We start from the raw sequence: 21,004 nt of genomic DNA, 5'->3' as shown, positions 1-21,004 counted from the left end.
GTATCATGAGAGTTAAAAAATTCATTATAACTTACAGCATCAGTTTCTTCAATAATGTCTTCACCAGTTGTTACATCTTCTAATAATTTTTGCAAACATAACATTTCTTCCTCATAGGATAAATTACGACATGTTTGCAGCTTTCTGTGCTACCACAAATGAACTACGTTACAGCAATGAAAATAGGCACGCTGGGTCTGAAAGACCTAATCCGATCAAAACAAAACTTCGAATCAAATTTCTGACGAAAAACTTTGGAAACATAAAGAAGATAGCCTCGGAAGAGACTACACTTAACCACAACCGCTTGGGAAAAATAGAGGCGCTTCCAGAAAGGTTTCTTTAATCGGACCTAGCGCATGTGGGTTAAAGACCCTCATTTTTCAAAGAAATCTTCCCAGATTTTTTTTAGAATATAAAAGGAATTGTTTGAAAAGAAATTTCTATGTTATTTTCTTGGCTGCATGCTTATTTTCTTATTCTATATTAGTTTTAAAATTTTACCTCGAAATCTTGCCTAAAATTGAACAGCGAATATCAGGCATGCCCAGAGTGGGCTCACTCAGAGACTAGTACTTGACCAACAACTGTATCTTTGTTTCTCTGCAGCTCATTCACAGTAGAAAAAGGTGGGTCCAGATCTGTGTGTTTCATTCACCCCCCTTTTTTTGACAGGGGAGGTTAAGTTATCAACAAAGAAATTGTTGGGGTGATTTTCTGAAAGTCAGGGGTAATTTTATCAGTTAGCTCTTTGGTTTTCCCTAGAGCAGTTCTTATTTTTTGTTTTGTTTTTATTAGTTTTGTTAGCGTTTTGTTTTGTTTTTATTAGTTAGCGTTTGTTTTGTTTTTATTAGTTTTGTTATTTTTTAATTCTACATGTTTATTTAATTTTATTTTATAGTTTATATTTTCTAATTGTAGATATAGTATTAGATTTTTTTTTCTGATTTTTAATTATTTTGTGAATGGATTGCAGAAGGCTGACCAGTTCTGAAGCTTTGAAAGTGCTACATGAATTGCTTTTAGATATTGAATCTCATACAAATTTTGGGTTGTGCTTTTTTTAAAGGTGGTGTCACTTTCTTCGAAAAGTACCACCATGAAAAAAATAGATTAAAGTGTAAATATGAAATGTAAATAATGTAACTATCATATACCCAAATTACTTTTTTTTTTCATTTACACACATTTAATCATCATATAACCAAGAAGAGCCTTTTTAGGGGGTTGTAGAGTAGCAGGCCTCCCTGTGGCACATCCTGGATAATGCTTAATCTGCTAGGGTATTCAGAATCTATTGTTTTTTAATCATAGACAAAATCTCTTACTCTTTTATGCGCTTCCCTGCAATGCTTCTTTAAGCACTCTTTTCAAAGTCTGTTCATTCAGCGCGCCCGAAACGATAAGTGCTATCTTCCCAAAATTTTACCTGTGTACTCTTCCAGGCCTGATTAGACTGCCTACCTTTTTTATCTTTTTTGTGTAAAATTCCAACTTTACAAGGGTTAAGTCAGACATGTTTATGTATCTGCAAATAAAGCACAAAGTGAAGAAGAGCATGACATACTACATTTTAGTAGCAATTCAATAAGACACTGCACAGAAAGGTTTAAACTTGATGGGAATGTATAATTCATTAACAATAAATGCTTGCTAGCATCAGCTCTGGCCAAAACATGACAACAATTTTAAAGGATTTTCATTGGTTGAATATGAAGCCAAGATAATCTCACGAAATTGAAAAACGTAAAATAGAAGTTGAATGATTTGTCAGATATGGAAGAAAGCAAAATAAAAGAATTAGTTGAAAACAAAATGATGATTGTGGAATAACGAACTGGTTGATCTTATAAAACCAGCCAACAGTGAAAGCAGCGATAGTGGAAAAAATAAAGAGCTTTTAATGGACAAGAAGTTAAATAAATTGTTTAAAAAGGCACATGAACATTTTATCTGCAAAGCATTTAATGCTTTTGCATCAGACACTGTTGCAAGCAAAAATCACCAGCTACTTAAATAAATAACTGTATTGTGCACTCATTTATTAAGCAGTAACAAAAATCATCTCAATACACGTTTCAGTTTTCTCTTTCGATTACAATAACATTTATGTTTGCATAAATTACACGTACATTCTTAAACTAAAACTTTTTCAAAATGCAAGGAAAAAAAGAACTTATATCCTTCTTCACAAAAATTAAACTACCTTATCAATAATTGAATTTACATTAAACCAAAATCAGCATCTTATGATTGTGTTGTGACATCAGTGCTCATCCATTATTGTTGCCAAATCACACTGTTGGCATTAACATATATGTGTTAATAGTATTGCAAACTCTGTAATGGCATTGTATATCTCTCAGTTACAAAAGTTTTTCTAAAATTCTAAAATATTATTCCAGCTAGTTGAATGCTGAATAGTTGGTCTTTTTATGTATTTTTATTATTATTGGAGCCACCACACTGCCCGTTGAACTCCTGCATTTCTGAAATTTGCCCGCCTAGTAAAAAAAGGTTGGCGACTATTGGGCTGGAGGTAATGGTCACAATGAGAAATTTTTGTGTTATATTTACTTCTTAAAGCTAGGTAAAATTTAAGAAATAATTAAAGCACTTAATATTGGTCCAAAGTTCCATCTGAAAAATGACTAAGGCAACACATAGATATCTTATAATTTCACAAACTATGAAAGTAAGGAACATTTTTATTTTGATGTATTAAAGCATAATATATATTTTTTAGCTTTAAAATGTGAAAGGACAGAAGGCTTTTCACACTGCTCAGTCATTCGATTTCAGGTTGAATTGGATTTAAAGTCAAACACATAACTTTGGTTGTTAAACTAGTTAAAATGATTTAATGAATAATATAATCAATTAAACTTTTGATTAACAAATTAACATTAAATTAACAATGGACCATTCAATATATTTAAAGCAAAATTAATTACAAATACTTATCTATCTAATGTTATTCAAAACTTCATAAAATGATGAAGAAATCAGTGATAAACATATGCAAACACACCAGGTCTTGTAAAAATAAATCAGAAAATAAAGTTAAAATAGAATTTGCACAATACATTTCTTTAAAGCAGTTCTTTTTTTCTGTGATAGTTATGAACCTCTTTTGAGACTTTTTAATTATCCAATCCCCTATCAAAAAGTCTTTAACTTGTTGATGACTCTAGAAAGAAGTATTGGAGTCTTTTCATTATCTATTTTAATGATGCATCCAGTGACAGCTTTTTTTTTAACACCCATCCTTTTCCATACAAGACTTGCACACTTCTCAGGGTTCTAAGCTCTTGTTTTCCCTATACACACACTAAAATTTCCACTAAAAAAACGAATCAGAATTGCAAATTCAGCATTAAATTCCTACAATGAGAAGGAAAAACAAGAAACTGCCTTTAACCCTTTGCGGCATGGTGGGTCAATATATGTCCCACCTAATTAATATTTATTTTCTCAGTTAGCAATTTCCGTTAGAAATTTTCTAATCTTTTAAAAATAATCTATTTTAGTTATTATTTTTCTCAGTAGATGTCACTACTATACCAGGGAGGATCACAAAAGTGATATACATGTATCTCGCATTTTACAATATTTTAAACATTTTGGTATACAATTTAGGATATGCATGATTCTTTTTAATATTCAAAGGTATTTTATTTTCAAAAATCTTAATTGGATTCAATATTTTATAACATTAATTTTGCAGTTGAAATAAGTGGGTTAAAATTTGTCCCACCACACACTTGAATTTCCGCTCAATAGATGGCAGCACTCACGATTATTTTTTCTTTTCTTTTTGCATCTACTTTTTTCGTGATTGCGCGCGCTTTTACATCCGTTGTATGCTCTGATGTGCTAAAATGTCTAGAAAAAAATTAACAACACAGGAAGCTTTGGATCTTTTTGCTGAATTGCCATCCGATTGCGACTCAAATGCTTCAGATGTCAGTTCTGATTCAGATGAAATTGAAATCCAAGAGAGAATAAATGAGGTTGAAGTTATTGCTGAAGAAGAAAGGAAATTAGTTATAATTTGTTTCGCTTTTTAAAGACACAGACCCATCTATGCATGTGGCTGCCATCTATGCATGTGGCACTGTAAATATGAATCGGAAGTATCTACCCACAAATTTATGTCAAGAAAATATATAGACTTTTCAGTTAGAGATGATTCAATTTATTGCATAAAATGGAAGGATAAAAGATCCGTTTCTATCCTGTCTTGCTTGGAAAAGGCAACTGAAATGAAAGAAATTAATAGAAAAGAACGAGATGGAAAGACAAAAAAAGTACTGTGTCCAAACAGCATTATTTCATACAATAAGAACATGGGATATGTCGACTGATTGAGCAACTGAAAGGACTATATGAAATAGACCGCAAAAGCAAGAAATGGTGGCACATGATTTTTTTTTTTTTTTTTTACTTTTTAGAGGAGAGTATAGTAAACGTATTTATTCTATTTAAGTTTGTTCGCGAACCCGATCATGATGTAAACACAATGAAAGATTTTCTTCTCTCAGTTATAGAAGGTCTAATGGCACTTGCAGGCAAGAAAGAGCAGAAAAGAAAACTGAAATCCCCAGTTCAAATAAAAACTAAAAACCCGTTCGTACAACCAGAAAAGAGACTAAAAAATATAAGTCACATGCCAAAGTGAACGAGCAGGAGAAAGATGTGCATATCGCAGCACATCGAAAGAAGAATGACGAACATTTTGGATATGTGAAACATGTGAAGTGCCTCTATGCTTACAAAAGAATGAAACAAAATGCTTTTCAAAGTTTCATGAAAAATGACTGTTTTTCAGTTTTAATCATATATAAATGTTTTTGAATCAAGTGCCAATTTCAATATTTTATTTAGTATCATTTGTACGTGTATCAAATTTTAATCTTAAAATAATATTCAAGAAAATATTTTTTGTTCTTAAAATTTAAAAATATTAAATGTATATATGCAAAATGTGCATATTCAAAATTTTACAAGTCATGCATATATGCAATAAGTACAAAATGCATTTTAGTGTGTTTATTATGAATATTTTAGAATGCACGCTTTATTTTGTTTATTCATTCCACATATGATTTTTTTTCCCTGCTATACACCAATATGCTATAAGACATGTGCTAGTTGCATGGTGGGACAAATGGTATCCCACCTTCCCCCGTAAAAAATAAAAGCGCAGAATTTTATTCAAGCCTTAAAGGCACTTAAGTAAGTCCATCTGACTTATTCTAAGGCATTTTTTTAAAGATTAAAATATATTTTAAATATGCGTGTCGCAAAGGGTTAAACAAATCACACTGTGTGCACAAAGTTAAGTCTAAGTGACATTAAAAACTGCAGCAAGTGTTCCACTACCATGCTAAAATTCCAATAGGGGATCATAATCTGCTGGAATAGAGAGACATAAAAACACGTGTAGCCTTTACCTTTAGGTTAGCCATACTGTGCTTTATGCTTGCAGAAAAATAAGTCTGAGATTTCACAAAGACATCGAAAACTGCAGTCCACTATATGTGAAAATACTAAAATGCCCATAGGGGGATCATAATCTGCAGTGACACTGGCAAAAAGTTCCCAGAAAAGTAGAAAGCTGTCCAGGGAGAAGCCATGTGTACGCCTTTTCTACATACGTTTTGGCAATATAGCACAATATTACGTTTAATCTCTATTACTTTTATATAGGATTGTGAATAATGAGAAAGCACCCATTTTTTTTTTTTTTTCATTTATGCATGTTTTAAGAGATGATCTAAATTGAGAAAAATTAAAAACCAGGAGATTTGGAAATTTATTGGAAGCCCCAGGAATGGTATGAAAAATCATCAACCTTTCCAGTTTTGCCATATAAGCATGTAAATTTTAAAATCCTATACATCAAAAGTTAATTACAAGAAGATAACCTTATGAAAGCACAAGTCTGTGTACTACTTTCAAATGAGAAAATCTTTTATAAACAGAGCATTTAAATGTTAAACAGCACCATCAACAAGGCAGACTCATTCCATGTTAATTTTGGTACTTTTGAAGTTTATACAATAATGGTAAAAATAACTTCAGCCTTTCAATTTAACCTTTTCAAGTGTGTATTTCTACTATTCTTATATGTATCCTTAAAACTTTATAAGAACAGGCCATATTGAAAAGAACCTTAAAATGATAGAAATCACCCAGTAAGTTAATTTTCCTTTACCTGCCTCCCTTCCCCTCCCCTCCCCTCAAAGTACTACTGATACTGTTTACAATTTTCAACACATGGCTTTTATTGCAAATGGTTCTTAAAAAATACCTATTCTAATAATTAAACTAATTGTTAAAAAAGGAACAACTTAATAATGTTTGAATTTAAGGGTTGAAGTGTGCAGAAATTTACTTCTCTTTTAAAGCTATAAGTAACAATTTCGATTTCATGAAGGAAATTCTTCTCATAAACTGCTGTTCTGTTGTTTAACCCTCGTGTTATATAAATGCTTCATATACTTTGAAAATAATAATAATTTTCTAGCTGTTTCTATATCTGTAGTTTCTTTATTCATGTACTTGGTATGCGTGCAAAATATGGTAGTTGTTAAACATATAAACTGAGGGTTAATAATAAGTGAAACAACAACACAGAATTTTCAAAAAATTTTTTATTCAAGTCAGTTATGAGAGAATTTTCTTCATGCTACATTGTTTACAAATCATGATTAAATACATTTTTCTCTTAAAATTATAACATTCCAAAAGAGCCAAACGTGTGTGTGCATACATATATACATCCATACATATATATATGTATATATATGCACACACACTCCCACACAATTTTTAACCAAAAAAAAAAGCAGCAGAATACCATAAATTAGTGGACAGATTTTTATCATTTAATACTACAAATACAAAATTCTACCAAAGAGTAGAAAAAGAATAATTAATTAATGACAGACTATAATTTTCTAAATGATGATAAAATATGTAACATAACAAACCAAGAATTTTGCATCAGAAAATATGCAGATTGCCTTAAAATCACTTTTAACAACTTTTTTCCCACCAAAAGCCATTGTTTTCTAAAAGAAGTTTAATCTCTATTAAAACATAATAAAAATTGATTTTTTTTTTTCCAATAAATCCTTTTTACTTCCAAAGAATAGTTTATATACTACAAAACAGCACACATTATATAAAAAAATACAAATAAAGGACTGAATTAGTATAGCCAACAATATATAACTTCAAACAACTGATAAATAATTCACATAGATTTTTATTACTTTGCAGCAAGTTTTAGATTTGCTTAATCAATAACAGCATAGTTTTAAAACACTCCAATTTGTATTTTAAAGCATATTTTTAGTAAACTGATGATAAAATATTTGTGCATAAGAACGAAGATGCATAGCTTTTTAATGTTCAAAGAAACTGCATGAAGTTTATCTAGTGATTATTCAAAAATCTAGTTAGATAAATGTTTATGCATACGTTTCGGTCTTGACCATACATACATGGCATATATCTATAGCTTTAGAACATTAAAACCCAAACCTAACCAACTTTCACTGAACAGGCTACACCATACACTGTAATTCCACACATAAAATCTATCACTATTTCAAAGAGCACATTCTTACACAAATGAACATGGAGAAATTTTTTACACAAAAACCATAATAAGCATTAATGAAATTAACATTTCCATTTGCATCAGAAATAATTTGTGGTATCTTAAACTTTAATTAATGAAAAGTGAAGAGCATTTATACAAATGATCATATATTAGAATCACATCTAATACAGAAAGTCAATGATACATTACAATCTACACTGCATTAAGAACTAAATAATAATACTAAATATACTCATATATTACAGGCAAATTACTTTACATATAACTTTTTTTTTAAAACATTGACTTACATTTTCCATGTAACAGTTCAAGAGTTTGCTTTGCATGGCAAAAACACTGGAAATTTGGCAAATTACTCTACTACAGTTCAAAATGCAGGCAAAATAAAAAGAATTTAATTTTCAAACAAATTTATCTAAACCTCTTAAATAAATAAACAGGTTTAAAACATTTGTACACATACCAAAAAGATTTTACACTAAAAGTGTTTTATTTTGCACTAATATTTACATTTTTAAAAGAAAATTGAAATCAGAGTTACAATAGTAGAATACAAAAATAAATATCGCTTTAGATTCAATTAATGCCATGTAAATAATACACATGCACATTATCTATAAACAAAAAACATTGATTTACTATTTTCAGATATATTCTTAGTACGTATATACATAACACGAAAGCTGTCATGAGATAGAATTTAAGAAATACAATAAAATCTGAATACTCCAAAAATTTCTGACAACTGTTTTTAAAATTGTTTAAGCATTCTGATTAATTAAATAAAACTTCATATTCTGGCACTAAAAAACACTTTTTTCCATTGTCATTCATTTCAAACACGTCATTGGCAAACAAGTAAAAATTTAAAATACAGGTTTAGGAGTTCACAATTAATCTAGAATGTTTTTCATAAAAATACTTGAAAACATTATTTTTAAATTTCCCATTAATAACAAAAAATATCTGTTAATTTGCAGTCTATGTTTTAATCACTGCAATATCAGATTTTATCGACCATTACAATTTATTAATGAGTGAAATTTATCAAACAGGTATTATAAATTTGTGCTAATTTTAAACTGATTATCTTAAGTACACAAGGTAGTTTTTAAATTCAATGTATAGTTACAGCTCATAAATGAACAAAATTTATCAAACAGGCAAATTGCAAATGTGTTCCTCATAATGTGCTCATTTTTTTCGTTATGTGCCTGCTATGTTTTTCGGTGTTTGTGACAGAGAAGCCGAAGACCTGTCAAGACCCAATGATAGTCATCCAGGGACCAAACCATTTATGTATGAGTGTTTTTAATTTAAATGTGTATTATAATTTAAAAACCCGCAAAACTAGTGGTAGGTTCTTAACAGAACAGCAATAATATATTTGCTAAGTCAGCGGTGTTTGAAACTTTATAGCACTGCAGCACATAAAAATGCAAGCAACCCCAATCACTGACATTTAGTTATATACCATCAATCATCGAATTTTTAGCCACCTTATAATCTCACTGTAAATTTTTGGAGGTTGTGACCTATAGCTTGAATACCACTATACTAAGGTGATCATCTTATTTCAATGACTGTTCAATTGCAAACAGATATATTCTTAAAAAATACTTTATTGCTACAACGAAATACGTTCCACATTCTTATTTTTGTTTTTTAAAAAAAGAAATCAATCAACATGTGTAAAACCAGCATCTGTTTAACCAGATAAATGTTTCTGATGCATCCCGATTAGCAACAATACATTTATGCAATTTAATAGCAGTTTCTGGTTAGAATAGATTGAAGGGTGCCTCTTGTATTATCTCAAATTTGTCATTTCATTTATTATAACCTGAGTAATTGAATGTTATGGAAACCCTATTATGACTTAATCAGTTGCCTGACTGCTGCAAACTTTGAATAACGGGAAAAGATTTGTAAGGACTTGTGCTGTGTTAGTTACAAAGTACATTGCTTGTTTTGTGGTTCAGATAGTAGAATGGCTGAATGTGGTAAGATTAATTTGAAGTTTCTGTATGATCTGAAATAAAAGGGGAAAAGAGCATTAATTAACTGGTGTGTAAATGAAGGGTTACTTAATAGCCATTATAAGTGTCCTGTGTGTAGGAAGGAAATGCGTATGGTTGAATGTCGGAGGATACCGGCACTATGGAGGATATTTTTTACTCTTATTTTTGTGAATTTATGTGTTGATAGTTTAGATAATTTTAGGTGACTGAAGAGAGAAAAACTCGTGAATAAGGTGAGTGGATATTTCCTTTGTGTAGTGCAAAGATGAATTTCCTTTTTTATGTTATTTCATCATTTGATTTAAAATGTAGTTTATTGAGATTATATATTTTTTGTTGGCTGCTCCTTTGACATTTTAAATGAATATAGATTAGTGCGTACATGGACAAAGGGAGTGCACAATGCCAAAATTGTGCAGTTCTCCAATTTTAAGTGAAAATAGGTTGATGTGTACATGGATAAAGTCAAAAGAGTGCGCAGTTCCAAGTTTGGACAATTCTCCAATTTTTTAAGTGAAAAATAGGTCGATGTGTACATGGATACCGAGTTTGTGCAATTCTTTGACTTGTTAAAAATTGCCGATACACAAAGCTAAAATAACAAGTCAAAGAACTGCATAAACTTGGTATCCATGTACCGCCAAAAATTATCAATTTTCGCCCTGTGGCACCCGGAAATATATTTTTACCCAGTTTTTTTCAGTAGTTTTACCAAGCTATGCAGTGGCGACACAGCCAAACCGTAAAATTACATTAGCATTGCAATTCAGAAAATAAGATGTAAAATAATAAAAATATTTTTTCTGGTTAACAATTATCATTTTGAACCCAATAAAGACATCACCGTCAAAAGACAGATAAACAATCCCAACTGTTTATATACACTTTTATGCTTCAAATTCAGCCTTTTATACACTTATATTTTAATTAACTTTCAAAACAGATAATATCTTTTGAGATACATTGTAACATTCGATCATTCAGTGAATATAACTTAAAGAGCACAAAATGCTTTATGATCAAAATAAAGCAATAGTGTTAAAATAATTCTCAAACTAAAAAAAAAAAAAATTGTCTGAAATTCCCACTTAGATAAGACTTTTTATATTCCTGCAGCTCACACGAGAACCTAACATCTTCACATCAGAACTACAAGCAAATGATAGAACAAATATTTATAACCTTTACAGCCCTAAATTTGATAAATTCTTATTTCTTTTCATTATATGTTAGCTAAATAATTCAATTAAATACTATATAAATTTACAGCATTCCCTTTCAAGTGTTTATTATTAAGATGAAAATCATTTTAATATTTATCACGGTAAAATTTTCATGCTTCTGTATTAAACATTAATGTGTATTATTTAAAAATGTAATTGACAATCCACTCCAAATTTCATGATTTAATTCTTAGATGACTTTAATCAATTACTCTTTATTTTTATGCAATATACTAGCAGTGATGTAGTTAGGGTGGGGCAAGGGGGGACATCAGTCCCCGGGCACTGTATCCAAGAGGCGCTAAATTGATGCTACGATATTTTTTGATGAAATGTTTCCCATTCTTGGCACACAGAAAGGGGCATGAATTCTTCAGTTATCCCCGGGTGCTGGAAACTCTAGGTGCCCGGGTGCTCCTGCATACTAGCAACCTTTTTTTACATTTCAAATCAATGGGATAGTTAAGTCTCTCTCTGTTATTTTTAAAATGGCTTACTTTGAAACAACAAATACAGAATCGTCCTCTTATTTTCACTTAAAATGGTTTACTTTGAAACAACAAATACAGAATCGTCCTCTTATTTTCATTATGTTGCAATGTATATTGAAGCTTCAATTGTTTCTGATGATAATGATCATAGCTGGTGCACATCTTCTGATTTTTTCTTTTAGCAAAAGCAGATTGCTTTGTACATTGGGAGAAGACAAGTGAAAAAAATCACAAAATGATTTCTTGATAAAAGTGTCATATTTTCAAATAATACATATTTAATAATGTAAATTTTTATTTTTAATCACGTCTTTCTTCAATATGTTGATAATCACATATTGAAGTTGTACACACTTGCAATACATATCAATAGCTTGGTGATATTTTTTTTCATTGCACTTCATAAGTAACTTTTACTGTTTTGAAATTTTATTTATTTTACATTCCCCCCCCCTAACTGGAACCCTTGTATATAGTATATGCATGTAAGCTATATTATATATACCAACTATACTATATAACTACTATATATATACTAACTTATATATAGTATATATAAGCATTACGAGTAGTAATTATATGTATGTATTATTAGTGGTAATTATTAAACTATTTAGGCTACCTATATGCATATAAAATATATCACTATAAATAGAGATTTAAGGAATCAAGTGCACATATTTAAATCTAGTCATACCCCACATACAATCCTTGTAGATCTAAAACAAGTGTGCAACCTTCCAGATCACAAAGATTTAGCTACGTCAATTGGCTGTTTGCCTACAAATCTTACTTATAAAATAGATTTACCACAGTGTAATAGGAATTACAATTTGAAATAAATTTGATAAAGAATTACTTCCTTCAAATTAGTTTTATAATTTAATTTTTTTCTACCTATTTCAGTGCTCCTTTATTTTATATTCAAGAATTCTTATTTGCTAAAGATCAATTAGCAAATTATACATGTACTTGATTTAATAAATATTCATTCTCTTTTTACATGTCACTTTGAACACTAGCGAGCCAAAACAATTTCTAAGAACTTACTCTGCCTGAATTCTTAATATGGCACACACAATAAGTGATGAAGGAATTAAAGATCTATCATTTGAAAATATTGATGAAATGTTAGAAGACAAAGCAAAGATGAAATATTAGTGGGTGTCGTTAAGACTCCAAATTCCATAGAAAGCAGTGATAATGAAAGAAATGATCCAGTTCTGTATGCAAATGTAACACAGAAGATCAGACAAGGAATTTCATTAATAAAGCAAGAAAGCGATAGCTGCTGTACAGAAACGTATGCGCAAGTTATTGCAAGAGAGTGGATATGAATAAACTCTTACAATGCATCAAATATTTATTCATGAAACATTTTTTTAAATTCAAATGGAAATTTATTTTTAACTCTTTCACATCAAAGTTGCCTAATATGCCCAACCATTCAGTCATCAGCAGGTTGCCTCAAACGTTTGAATCATTTTCTACCTGGTGCTTTTCACCCCATCATGCTAATGCATGGCTAATTGCTTTCAGGAGTAGTTAAATGATATGCAAATCATTCTTTTGAAGAGACTAAAAGTAGTTCTGTTATTTGAATGTCCCTTCCTTCTCCTTTGTTCAGCTATTGATGCCCGAAGTTGGAATCCTGTCCTAAGGAGAAATTGCATACAATGGTTAAAGCAGTTAATCATTCATAAGCAGGGTGAGCATGAAACTTGGCTAGAGTTTGTAGTTAATCTTTGGATTATGGTAACTTGGCAACCAACCCTGCTAGTTTTTGTTTGGACGCCATTTTGTTTTCACAAAGTAAAGGCATTCCCCCCCCCCCAACATTTTTTCCCAACAATCTGCTAGCGGAATTACGCTTATGCTAGAACTTTTATGGAACAAAAGTGCTTAAGCACAAAAATGGCATTGCGCACACTCTTGACTTTATCCATGTACACTGCTAAAGTCCTAGCTAGTAACCTTTATCGCCTTACCAAAATGTTGTTAAACTACCTGTTACCATATTCCAATGATTAGTCGTGTTTTCTTGTGACAAACATAGAGCTTTATTTCGGTGATTGTAATGAGTGCGAGTTTAGTGTAGCCAGACTTTTTTTTTAAATTTAATTTTGAAATATTGAGTTTATTTTTAAAAGTTTTACTGTTTAATATTTGCAGGAGGTTAAGCTGTTGTTGGTTGGAGAAAGTTGGTTTTCAGATGACATGTAGTTTATATTTTATGAATGTTTTCATTTAATTTTACTTAGTAATTTTTTTTTTTTTTTTTTTTTTTTTTTTTTAGTTCTGTTTCTTGCATGTGGTAACTGAGAGATGTAGAATGTTTAAAGTGTTGAGTGAAAGTGGTTCAGTGTGTTAAATTCCACGGCAATAGTAACTTGTATATTTTAGTGAGCCAACTTACTCACATATGGAAGATTAGCCATTAAAGCTTATCCAGATCCTAAGAGAGAAGTTGTTGCTTTACTTAAATAGCTTATTTTTAGCACTTTAGCATTTAACTTGACATGGGAAAGGAAATCCATTCCAATAAAAATACATATTTCAGATGTTTGAGTGAAACATTTAAATGAGATTTTGGCCTCTACAGATGCAGAGTTAAATGGGTACTTTTCCGTTTCGCCGGCGCAAATCTCGCCAAGCAGACTTTGTTGGCGACAACACACAGTATACACATAAAAATGTCAACAAATGTTAATTCTAAGAATTTTTTCTTTTGAAGGCATAAACATTTTAATATTGTTTAAAATTTTGTAAAAAGACATTAATTTAAGAATTTACTATGCTTTCAGGGTACAACATCTTAATTCGCCGGTTCATATCATGAGACCCCAATCTCACGTAAACTACACTACAAAAATATAATTCTCTCAGTAATTATCTACATTAATTTCAAGTTAAATCTTAATATGGAATACAAGTTTTAATGCAAGAATTATTTCAATTTGTACGAATAGCTTACTCAGAAATTATGTAAAATCGCAGTGCTAGTGCATTCGCATTATAATTGATGAATTTAACCCTAGCCTTTTCTATATTTTCTCCTTCAGGTGAGCTGCGAGATTGCATTCTAATTGACTTAATTACCGCAAATGGCCTTAGGGCATAAAATTGAACTATCTATTAAAAATTCTATGCAATTATTGAAAGAAACAATCAATCTGATAAGAAATGGCTGCGGAAAATTGAGGCGTAAAAGGTTACCAGCGAGTATATTAAGTTCGGCATCGGTTGTATCATTTTTGGCGACTTTATCGCCTGCGCCGGCAAAATGGAAAAGTACCGTTAAATTATTTTCATTATATATTATCACAACTGTATTTAGTTAAAATTAATTAATCAGGCTAAAATGAATACTTTTTCCCCCCCTAACTTCTCAGATCAGAACCAATCATCTTTTCTTTCATACATATAATGTCTGGTACTTCAACATTAAAGCGGCTACCTCAGACAGTTGCCATAATCGAAGATTAGTCGCCAAGCTTGGTAAATATAATCCTCAGATTTTTAACTTGGAATAGATTTTATTTTCAGACTTTTTAATTGTGATATTGATAACATGATACTGATTCAGAAATCTTTTTTAATAATCCAAAATATTATGCATTTTAACTTATAATTAATTAAAAAAATTTAATTTATAGTAATCTTTCGTGTTATTTTTAACATGCCACATTTATTTTCATGTTCACTTTTCATCTAGATATCCTTAATTATTTTCTTTTTAAATGCTGCCAGCTTTTAACTTAATACAAATCTGGAAATTAGAATAAAGTTTTTTGCAATATCACTCATTCTCTCTTCTTCATTATCCACTTTTCCTGTAAAATGTTGACTATATTTAACTTGCTATCACATCTCACAAACAGTTAAATTTGTATTTAGAATTTATTTGATAGCAATATGTATGATACAAAATACCTGATTCATTTATAGTATTAATTATAAAATTATAGCCTCACATATATAAATAAATGTCATTTACTATGTTCTCATGTTGGAGCATTTTTTGAAAGTTGCTTTGGTATTTTTCCATATTCACTAAATTAATTCCAAATGATGCTAAATTTTGCCAAAGCATATACAGTGGCTGCTTTCATACTGAAACCTTTTTTTGGAGGGTGGGGGGAAGGGGCATAGATTTTTATGTGTAATATCAGAATTAGGTATATAAACATACAATATAATACATACATAACTATAAATTTAATGAGTGTATCAATTCAGCAAATAAATTTAAATCAAAACACGGATTTAGTTGGGCTGGCATTTATAATTACATGCATTTTCTATTACTTCCCTAGCAGCATTACATTGAAACCAACAAATTCAATCAATAGATACAAGACCTATGAGTTGAATGCTTTTCATTAGCAATAGAGAAGGTAATCTTCCGTTTTACCATTACCTATGGAAGGAGGACAAGGTACTTACAAAAACATAATCTCTAAATATATACAAACACAAAATTACAGTGTATGGAACAGCTCTCAAAATAGATTGATATTTCAAATGCACAGTTATTTTCTGATTCATATGCTTAGTAAAAAAGAAAACTTCAAAGCATCAGATTTCTTTTTTTTCTAATAACATAACATGCAGTTAATATGTGGCTACTATCCCAAAAAATTCACATTAAGCATTACAGCTGTTTTCTGCAAAGCTAAATATATTTTTAATACATAACATCTTTGCCAGCTATAACAGAATTGAAAAAAAAAAAAAAAAAATTAATTTTCAAATTTGAATTCTTTTAATAATCTTAAAATGCTTTTCAAATGCAAATAAATTAAAGAGAACAAAAGAATATTCTAAACAACTAATTTTATATCATATGTTTTTGATGACAGTCCTAGTAGCATACATATATATCGAAATCTATTTTATTTAATAAAACATATTAAAACAGTAAATTTCTGCACAAAACTTCATTTCAAAAATTTTTCGAGAACATGGGCATCTGCAGGTTCTATTCGTTTATAATAATGTGATTTAGTTTCAACGATTTCAAAACCAAACTTCTTGTAAAATTCGATAGCACTATCATTATTAACTTGAACATGTAAAAATATGCTATCAAACTTCCCATCTTCTTTCACGTAATTCAATATATGTTCTAACATTTTGGTACCTATTCCGAGTCTACGATAGGGAGCCAAGCAACCCAGCGTCATAATATACAATTTTCTACAATTATCAAATGCGTCGACGCGACAACAAACTGCGCCAACAACAATATCATTGTAGTATGCTAACTTGGCAAGTTCACCAGCTACTAAAATATCTTTGTAAAATTTATCGTTGTAACTGACAGGGAATACGACTTGATTCAGTCTCTTCAATTGACGTATGTTATGAGGTGTAACATCCCCTAATTCTATTTTCCCGCTTTTATTAGAACGGGTATACATTGTTTGTGTTTCAAAATCTTCGATCATCTTTATGGCACAACTTTCAACACACTCCAGAGGCACTAGGATGGCAGTCTGATTAAAAAAATTTTTAAGAAAGAGATCAGCAAAATGGTATTATGAATCATAGATTATTAAATATAAACAGCGTCCGAAAAAGGTGTTACAATGAAAATAAATTGTTTAAGATATTTAGAAAACCGAATAAATTATATTAATTAAAATTTGAAAACATAAAAGAAAATATAACGTACTAATATGTATACGACGAACCGGTTCCGATTTCCATTCTTCACAGCATATGCATATAGTCACGCAGTTGCCAATACAAGATAAATTCGGTTACAAATGTAGCCGATGCCAATACAAGATTAATTCCGCACAACTCTTGCCATTGAATTTTAAACAAGATAGTAATGAAGCAGTTATAAAACTCATATATAATATAATTCAGAAAATTCGTGGTTAAGATCCAAGAAGTAATTAAGAAATCAAAGTAATTCTGTTGAATTATGAATGTTAAAACTGACCATGTTTCGAGAAAGGCTTGGATACCAGGTGCGGGAACCAATTTCCTGACAAGAAAGTTAATCTTGATAAATAAAAATGTTTTATTCCCTAAATATCTTTAAGTTCCCATCGTTTTACACAATAGAATCCATTGAAAATTTCGGTACACTTACAAATGGATCGCATCTCGCAATGATAGCATGAAGGATTATTTTTTCGAAGACGATTTGAATAAACTTTTATGTTTTATTGGAGTTACATACAGGACCATAAAATTTTTATTTTAATCAGGCAAAATAACTCCTGTAAAATACCAACAGCTAGATATGGGTAGATTCTACCGATGCTATTCGCATCAACATTAACCGCGCATGCGCTTTGAGTTGTCGGATCCATCATTTGAACCGAATCGCAAAGAACTAACTACTAACTAAGAACATATAGTGAATTTGAGTTTCAGAAAGCAGCGCCTTCTTTTACTCTGCATTACGTGAAGAACATCAGTAAAACAAAAAGACGAAAGTAAAAGTTAGGTGGCTGCCATCAGTCAGCGAAAAGAAGGAATTTAAAGTACGCGAACTGCCAAAGTCTGCTGTAGTGAGTCTCTTCTCTTAAAAAAAAAAAAAAAAAACGCTAATGCTTAAAAAATGATAAACTACATTGACGCAGTTTATCATTTTTTAAGCATTAGTGACTTTCAAAAGATTAGAAAGGGAAATGTGTTCCTTTCCTTATACAGAACAAAGTCTGTAATCCAGACGTCCATTATCCAGAATGATCTATAATCCGGACCTCAAAGCCAAAAACTTTACGCATGCGCGTAAAGAATGCGTATACATTATGCTTTACGCATGCGCGCGTTGAAAGAAATGTTCAATAAAGTAAACAAATAAATATTAAGCTTTTTTTTGCAAAATTTGATACCCTTTAGATCATAATTGCTCTTTATTTCATAAATTACGGTTTCATATTTTTAATTGTATAATTTCTGCATGCCATCTTACCAGATTTAAATTGATGATCTATAATCCGGAAAAAACCCTAATCCGGAATTGCCTAGGTCCCGAAAAGTCCGGATTACGGACTTTGTACTATATATATAAAAAGAAGGAACACATTTCTTTTATTTATGTATATATAAAAAAGGGCAGATTTTTATCTTCGCATAAATCCTTCCAACCGTTCGTTCGCCTGAATGGTTGGAATAAGTTTAAATGACTGATTTGGGTGGGGCTAAAACCTCGTTTACATTTTTTGTACTACTTTAGAATACATTTAGATTCAATATGTGTTTTGCACGATAAATATTTTTGTTCATTCCTCTTTGAAATTTTTCGGCTGAGAAAAAAGACATTAAAAATTAGACAGAGTATGTCTGCGTAGAAAAATTTGGTCATGAAATAAGTTAAAACCGATAAAAATAAACTATGAATTAATCATATAATACTGGTTATTAACAATTTTGTATGCTTGTTTAATTTTTCTACGGAAATACTCTCCATTTAAGAATACAAAAAATATTTCAAAGAACTTTGAAATATTAGTACAAACACATTTATTAATTAAATTTAAATAAATAATGTGATGTAATTTAAAAGACAAAAATAATTTAATGTAAGAGATTTAGATTAAAAAATTTGCTCACGCAAATGGATTATCAGATTTTATAAGATTTTATTTCATAAATAACTTTGATTTTGGAATATGGCATTTGAACCTATAAACATATGTGGACACTGAAAAAGTGATACATATATAAGAATTTTCAATACGTTTTCTTATTCAATAATAAATTCTGACAGTTCTATGCTATAAGACTAGGCTCTAAGTTTACATAAAAAATTCCTGTGTTAAATAAAATAATTTAACTCTTTGTGAATATGAATACAACTGTTTATGATGACTGTTTATGAATATGTCCTTCTTTAAATTCACATATTTGTACAGTAACGTTTCACGATGTTTATAACCCTCGTGAATTTTTTCCGTTCTCGTTTTAATCAAAACAGCAAAATTTTGATTTTCATACAGTTCTTTTGCCCTTTCAAACTCAAAATACATGGAAAACTTGTTTCCACACTCAAAAGGCAAGAAATTTGTTTTTGTCACGTCCAGCGTCCTCAAGTTATATCAAACAAACAAAGAGTAAATTTCAGTAACAATAACTAAAAATTCTTAATTTAGAAGTCAAACAACAAAAATCAGCGTTATATTTTCAAATTTTCACAGGACTAATTTCGATGGTATGAATTGCATACAGCTACTATTAAAATTCTGGTTTCCTTTTGGATGAAATTTATACAATCTTCTGCCTGTGGTGCTCTCAGTGTACTTCCCAGTAGTATTGCCATTGTTTCATTAACCCCTTCGAGCCGGGTAGCGAAAACGCGCGCTTATCGCTGAGGCCGACAGTATCTTATACGCGAGCGTTTCTCCAGGGCCGGGGGCTTTTTTGCTACTAAGCCTAAATCCATGAAATTTCCGAAGTATCAACGCATTGTTTAATAATGCTCTATAGAGTATTTAAACGGCTTATGCTTTATAAATATTTTATATATATACTTTAATTACCTTATTTCTTGTTTAAATGCATATTTTACACATTTTATTTTAATTACTCACCATTTTATGAATTTTAACATTATACATCTGAAAACTAAATATATTACTTAAAATTCTCTTTTCGTATGAAAAATTTGAAAACAGGGATCTACACACAGTCCTACGTTACATTCCTTGCACTCGTAATAACTCATTTGCCGTTTTGGAGGATTTTTCCGGGAATGTGAACAAACGAAGCATCGTCCTCTCATTTTCTTATCAGTCTCTTCTGAGCAAAGTTTTGGAAAATGTCTTTCAGTTAATCTTTCAGAATCAATATCAGAATATCAGAATTTCAGAATCAATACCTGAAATATTTTGCATCATTTCTGCTATTTCATGCTCTGTTAAACATTTTCGATGCTTCGACATTGCAACGGTAAAAACAAAGAATTCACGTCTAACAAGATCTAATTATTTTCTAAAAACTGAACTGCAAACCGAAATACCCAACGCTTTAGAGCAAATAAAACTTCTCTACTTGCAGTAAACAACTACCACGTGCGAATAAAGTGCGATTTAAAGAGACGTCATAAATCAGGCCATTCGGAAACATTTATTTCCCCGTTTGTTTATATAATCAAAAACACGTGTATGCTTCTCTCATTTCGAGTAGAAGGTCTAATTTACATGTATCTGAAACCATATGGACATACAGTGCCATCTTGTGGCAGAAATTATAGTTTGAAAAACGTTCCAAAGTACTCGCACAAATACGTGACAGTCGGTAGAGACGTGACAGTCGGCAACAATCCTCTGGCACGCCTGCGTGTCTGCCGGTAGATAAGTGTGTTCGTTGCTGGCACGTATACGTGACAGTCGGCGCGAAGGGGTTAATTTACATTGTAGAGTGATTTTCAGATATGAGTTCGGAAGGGGTACATTAATGCTACTCATATGGGGCTGGTTTGCTGCTTTTTTCGCGATCATATCTACTCCTTCATTTACTTTAATCCCCGTATGGACTGGAACCTATTGAAGCTTGGACCTTAGGCGAATCGAAAGTAATAGTTTTTTTATGATTTTGACTGCGCAATGTCTACTGCGACGGCCATGGATGGCCTGCATGTTTGACATTGAATCTGTATACATTACTTTG

At 30.7% G+C, this 21,004-nt stretch overlaps 2 protein-coding genes across 2 annotated transcripts in view; both read right to left on the bottom strand.

The window, feature by feature from the left end:
* The window catches only part of Cpsf160 (cleavage and polyadenylation specificity factor subunit 1), a 273,054-nt gene extending 255,928 nt beyond the window's left edge, over positions 1-17,126 (bottom strand). The window contains exon 1 of the mRNA XM_085825305.1: positions 17,049-17,126. The gene's annotated coding sequence lies outside the window, so the exon portion shown is untranslated. The remainder of the gene's footprint in view (positions 1-17,048) is intronic.
* On the bottom strand, positions 6,645-17,128 carry san (Probable N-acetyltransferase san). Its single transcript, XM_085825306.1, has 2 exons — positions 17,049-17,128; positions 6,645-16,869 (listed from the first exon to the last, which is right to left on the bottom strand). The coding sequence occupies exon 2, from the start codon at positions 16,819-16,821 to the stop codon at positions 16,312-16,314; it is 510 nt and encodes a 169-aa protein (XP_085681432.1). The 5' UTR covers positions 16,822-16,869; positions 17,049-17,128; the 3' UTR covers positions 6,645-16,311.
* Positions 17,129-21,004: the final 3,876 nt, after the last annotated feature.

Source organism: Stegodyphus dumicola, chromosome 10, assembly GCF_044657685.1.
Source record: "Stegodyphus dumicola isolate Sdum_Otavi_A_Nest chromosome 10, ASM4465768v1".
NCBI classification, from domain to species: Eukaryota; Metazoa; Arthropoda; class Arachnida; order Araneae; family Eresidae; genus Stegodyphus; species Stegodyphus dumicola.
Note: the sequence above shows the minus strand (reverse complement) of the source record. Positions and strands in the feature narration are given on the sequence as shown.

Excerpts from the sequence above, each read along its gene's own strand:
- san (XM_085825306.1), bottom strand. The coding sequence starts at position 16,821 with ATGATCGAAGATTTTGAAACACAAACAATGTATACCCGTTCTAATAAA.